This window comes from Lolium perenne, chromosome 2 (genome assembly GCF_019359855.2).
Source record: "Lolium perenne isolate Kyuss_39 chromosome 2, Kyuss_2.0, whole genome shotgun sequence".
Lineage (NCBI taxonomy): Eukaryota > Viridiplantae > Streptophyta > Magnoliopsida > Poales > Poaceae > Lolium > Lolium perenne.
In genome coordinates, this window is record NC_067245.2 from 133,740,729 (window position 1) to 133,746,728 (window position 6,000).

The 6,000-nt window shown below is 45.7% G+C and overlaps 1 protein-coding gene across 1 annotated transcript in view; it reads left to right on the forward strand.

The window, feature by feature from the left end:
* LOC127328768 (uncharacterized) overlaps positions 1-4,347 on the forward strand; it is a 31,535-nt gene extending 27,188 nt beyond the window's left edge. Inside the window, exons 2-3 of the mRNA XM_051355343.2 lie at positions 3,019-3,072; positions 4,137-4,347. Of these exons, the coding sequence (XP_051211303.1) occupies positions 3,019-3,072; positions 4,137-4,156 (74 nt within the window). The 3' untranslated portion in view covers positions 4,157-4,347. The remainder of the gene's footprint in view (positions 1-3,018; positions 3,073-4,136) is intronic.
* The last annotated feature ends 1,653 nt before the right edge of the window (positions 4,348-6,000 follow it).

The window sequence follows — 6,000 nt, forward strand, 5'->3', positions numbered from 1 at the left end:
CCCAAGGGGGGGGGAGATGATGCGGGGTGGCCTTCGGTCACCTCCACACCAAGACCAACAAGTCCCCCAAGTGGACCGATGACACGAGCCCGAGTCAAGGCTCTACATGATGAGGTGAACTCGCTCCTCACCACCCTTGATCTTGGTACCCCTTTGGATGGATTGCTACCCCATGCCGACGTGCTATGTGTCATTAGGTACAAGGCGCATCAAGACCCCGGAGAGGAGGAGACGCCAAGGTCAAGGGAGGGAGAGAAGCAGCTGGACATGGAGATGATCATGAAGCCGAAGCCGACGTCGCTCGAAGCGCTCCAAGGAAGAGACGGACGCTGGCCGGTCCAAGACCCGGTCAGACCGGACCCACAACCGGACACCCCGGTCACAGGCCCGGTCAACCGGGCGCAAACCGGCGCAGCTCCCTCGTACCGGACGACGACCGGACCCAGGACCGGAAACTTCGCAGATTCCCGGATTGCGCCCGGTCGACCGGACCCAGGACCGGACAACCCGGTCACAGGCCCGGTCAGACCGGACCCAAACCGGATCTGACGGGAATGACCCACCAAACTGCCTTAACTTATCCATTCGCGTACCTGTTCGTCCTTGTTGGCCATGTGTGCCTATATAAGTAGCCTGGACCCCTCCTTTACCCTTTAGACTTGTTTTGAACTCAAACCTACCATTGAGCTTAGTCTCCCTTGGGTATCATCCCTCTGTAATCAAGGCACCTTGGTTGTTGACTTCGATCTTGTTGAGTGAGATTCTAGTACAAGTTACTCTCTCTCCCGCACCAAGCTCTTCCTCTCCAACCCCAATCTCTCTCCGGGAATTCTGCCACGTGCCTCTTCCTCGGAGATTCTATTGGCGTGGTCCATCGAGCCACGGAGGTAAGCATCGGGTGTATCGGGTTGGTGTGCGTGCGTGAGTCTCGGAGTTCCTCGTGTTCGTCGTGTTCTTCGTGTTCCTCGCGTTCTCCCATCTCTCCCCTTGGTTTCGAAGTCAATCCGCGAGATCGGGCCACACACGGGGTCTTAGACCTCATCAGTTCCGTTGGATGAGGTTCAACTAGAAAGTGATCTCACATATGAGGAGAAACCTATCAAGATTCTAGATACAGCGGAGAGGTTTACTCGCACCAAGACAATCAGGTTTTGCAAAGTTCAGTGGAGTCATCATTCCGAGGAGGAAGCCACTTGGGAACGAGAGGATGATCTTCGAGAAAACCACCCACACCTATTTGCTAGCCACTCCGAATCTCGAGGCCGAGATTCATCTTAAGGGGGTTAGGTTTGTAACATCCCAAAATCCATGCATTTTCAAATTCATGCATTGCATCATTGCACCATGCCAAAGTTTCAGTTTTAAAAGAGTTTTAATTCTTTTCATGCATAAAATATACCAAGTTTTGCTAATAGTTTATTAGTTCAAACACATAAACTATATGCGTCTATGTGCTCGCCCGATTGGAACAGTGTTCCACGGTGCCCAGCAGTATACTGATAATTTGTACGAATTTAATTCAGTAAATCAGAGTTCTAAATCAAATTCTACAAAAGAAATAAACTAGAAAAAAAAGGCCGGCCGGTCGGACCAGCCGAACGCGCACGCCCGTGCCAGGAACGGCCAGGCCAGCAGTACGTGAGGCAGCCCACGTTCGTATTTTATTTCTCTCCTACTCTTGTTTTTTTTTCTTCCTGATGTGTGGGCCCCGCAATCATCACCAACCTTCAGCCAGAGTTCTTATCACATACGCCGATGAACCAGAACCGAAAACTGCCCAGAAAAATCTCCGATTCGGCTCAGATTTTTGCCCCTGTGCCACGAAATTCCCCCATAAATACCCATGTATCCCCTTTGTTTTTCCCCTCCGAAAACCTAATTTGGTCGCCGCCAGGCTGCCTCGATTTCGCTCGCCGGAGTTCGACGTCTGCCACGGTGCCATCGCCGATTTCAGCCGGTACTGGAAGATCACCGCCTCGCTTTGCACCCATTATCTTTTTCTCTCTGTGATACCTTCCTTCTCTTCTTATCTGTAGCCAGACGACTTCCGTGACGACGACATCCACGACCCACCCTGTCGCCGCGTTGGTAACGTAACCAGTCCGAGCTCCGCCATAGCTTCCAGACGGGATCAAGAACACCGATCCCCGCATTGTCACGGAGGTGCTTCGCCGCACGCACATCACCCGATCAGGACGACCACCGGAGCCCCGCCCACGTCGCCTTGCCAAGAACGCCCGCGTGAATCGCTGCTGGTATGTGTAGAATGCGTGCCCAGCTTATGTTAGACTTTTTCAGCTTAGTTCTAGGCTGTTAGATCTCAATCCAAGGTACCTGTTAGCTCGTTCAAGAATGTTACTCCCATCGATCGATCAGCCTAGATTGTGTCAGCTAGTTCATGTCAAATAACTTCAAAATTTCAAATCAAATGATCTACAAGTCGGTTTTAGGTGACGTTTCTTGCATTGAGCTTGTAATTCAATCTTCTACAACTTTCGTGTAGAAATTTTCTCCATCGGAGAAACTTTTTCAGACAACTTTTCAGACAAAATTATTAAAATACGGCGAAATGTTAAATTCGTAAAAATCATAACTATAGTTTCGTAACTCGAAAAATTACATATGATATACCGTTGGAATAAGAAAATTGAGAAGAACACAACAGTACTGTTACTTTGTATTTTTCCGAAACTTACAGATTTTCAAATTCAAAACTACTGTTTATAGTATTTTTTTTATATTTTAACTTTGGTAAATGCTTTTAAATTGTTTCCAACGCCAAATGAAAGATAATGAAATTGTCTCTGTAGCAATATGCCTATTTTGGGTTTTCGAAATTATTTTATGCATAAGTTACTGTTTGATTAAACATGCTATTTGAAAACTATTGAATAAATGAATTGTTTTGAAAGTATTTATGAACCAAAATTGTTTCCAGAACATGCATGCATATTTTCATTGTGTAACTTCTCTGTTTGCATTGATTTGTAATTGATTGTAAATTGTTTGCTTCGTTAGATTGTCCGGAGTGCAACGAGTGCGACTGCGGTGATTGTCTGAACAACAACGAAGGCAAGTGTCACACACCGTTCTGTCCTATTATTTTTCTAGACACTTTGTAGTTATTTTTAGTAGCTATCCATGTGTAGGATTGTTTTAAATATATATTGCTATACTATGAACACCTATTAGAACAGCCACATGTTCAACAATTGATTCTTTTGTCGCCACCGTATTGTTGTTTGCTTAGCAATGCTATCTTAGATGCGTGGATTGGGTTATCATGATAAGTTCAGATGAATAAAATTATATGTTTTGATATAATGAAAACAACCTGAATAATGAAACACCTGGGCGGATTGGTAAGACGGGAGCGTCTGCACGGTGAACAATGGTGGGGATTGCCGCCCAGGGATCAAAGAGATTGGACAGGTTTCTTGTTTAGTAGCTTCCGTGTACATCCGCATGTCATATGAGCTCTGGCTTGACTAAGTAAGTTGTAGGAACCCGACCTGACGTGACTAGCAGATGTAGCTGTGTAGGTTGGCATGGGTCCGTCCAGATGGCTTGGGGTCCTACTTCTGCAAACGGTCTCGACTTAGTCTTTTCCCGACCATTTGAGCAAATTGAGCATCATGGTAAAAGGGGCGGACTAGGTCATGTGGGTAAAGTGTACAATCCTCTCGAGAGTGTCAAACTAAGTACTTAGCCGTGTCCCCGGTTACGGACAACTATGAGCAACTAGGCATGTTACTGTTTGGAAGATCTCAGCATTCCAATTTCTTAATAAAACTTGATGGGACAAACAATGGGTTTAGGAGCATGCAAAGCTAGGCTGGCTTGTGTCTACATGGGTCTATGCTAGCATGTCCATAGATGTTTAGGAGCATATGAAGCCATTTGTCTTCTTTGCGGCATGGGTTGTGCTAATATATTTTTAAACGATGTTTCTAAAGAAATAAAATGATTTATAAAAGATAGGGAAAATATTGCTTTCTGCAAATGAGCATAAACTCCACATGCCAAATGAGCACGTAGTTGTTAGGCGACATTATATATATCCACCAAATAGTGACATTTGCCAATACAATTCCAAATGTATTGACCCTGCGTGGCTGCAACGTTTTATGTTGCAGGTTACTCCGAGGACGAGTAAGGTATCGCTTTTAGGTCGCGAGCTTCCACTCAACATGTTCGCCTGTGGCGTGATGGAGCTCTTTGAATTTATTTGTTTTCCGCTTTGAACTCTATTATTTGGGCTAGCCATGAGCTATGCAAGTTGTAATAAATATATTTTGGATCATACGTTGTAATAAATGATGCATTTGCTATTCTGTTTATTCATCGGACTGTGTGCTAGCGAGTCGATCCAGGGACTAGCACATTATGCACAGAGATCCAATCCTTACCGGGTTGAATCGCTTCACGCGTAAAGCACACGCCCGTTGGGAACCCCAAGAGGAAGGTGTGATGCGTACAGCGGAAAGCTTTTCCCTCAGTAAGAAACCAAGGTTATCGAACCAGTAGTAGTCAAAAAGCACGTTGAAGGTTGATGGCGGCGAAGTGTAGTGCGACGCAACACCAGGGATTCCGGCGCCAACGTGGAACCTGCACAACACAACCAAAGTACTTTGCCCCAACTTAACAGTGAGGTTGTCAATCTCACCGGCTTGCTATAACAAAGGATTAGATGTATAGTGTGGATGATGATGTTTGCAGAAAACAGTAGAACGAGTATTGCAGTAGATTGTATTCGATGTAAAGGATGGACCGGGGTCCACAGTTCACTAGTGGTGTCTCTCCCATAAGAAATAGCATGTTGGGTGAACAAATTACAGTTGGGCAATTGACAAATAAAGATGGCATGACAATGCACATACATGTTATGATGAGTAGTGTGATATTTAATTGGGCATTACGACAAAGTACATAGACCGCTATCCAACATGCATCTATGCCTAAAAAGTCCACCTTCAGGTTATCATCCGAACCCCCTCCAGTATTAAGTTGCAAACAACAGACAATTGCATTAATTATGGTGCGTAATGTAATCAACAAATACATTTTTAGACATAGCATTGATGTTTTACCCCTAGTGGCAACAGCACATCCACAACCTTAGAACTTTCTGTCACTGTCCCAGATTTAATGGAGGCATGAACCCACTATCGAGCATAAATACTCCCACTTGGAGTGACAAGTAACGACTTGGCCAGAGCCTCTACTAATAACGGAGAGCATGCAAGATCTTAAACAACACATAGATGATAGATTGATAATCAACATAACATAGCATTCATTATTCATCGGATCCCAACAAACGCAACATGTAGCATTACAAATAGATGATCTTGATCATGTTAGGCAGCTCACAAGATCCAACAATGATAGCACAATTAGGAGAAGACGACCATCTAGCTACTGCTATGGACCCATAGTCCAGGGGTGAACTACTCACACATCACTCCGGAGGCGACCATGGCGGTGAAGAGTCCTCCGGGAGATGATTCCCCTCTCCGGCAGGGTGCCGGAGGCGATCTCCTGAATCCCCCGAGATGGGATTGGTGGCGGCGGAGTCTCTGGAAGGTTTTCCGTATCGTGGCTCTCGGTACTGGAGTTATTACCGACGAAGGCTTAAGTAGGCGGAAGGGTAGGTTTAGGGGCGACGCGAGGGGCCCACACAACAGGGCCGCGCGGCCAGGGGGTGGGCCGCGCCGCCCTGGCGTGTCGCCGCCTCGTCGCCCCACTTCGTTTCCCTTTCGGTGTTCTGGAAGCTTCGTGGAAAAATAAGATCCTGGGCGTTGATTTCGTCCAATTCCGAGAATATTTCCTTACTAGGATTTCTGAAACCGAAAACAGCAGAAAACAGTAACTGGCTCTTCGGCATCTCGTTAATAGGTTATTGCCGGAAAATGCATAAATATGACATAAAGTGTATATAAAACATGTAGGTATTGTCATAAAACAAGCATGGAACATAAGAAATTATCGATACGTTGG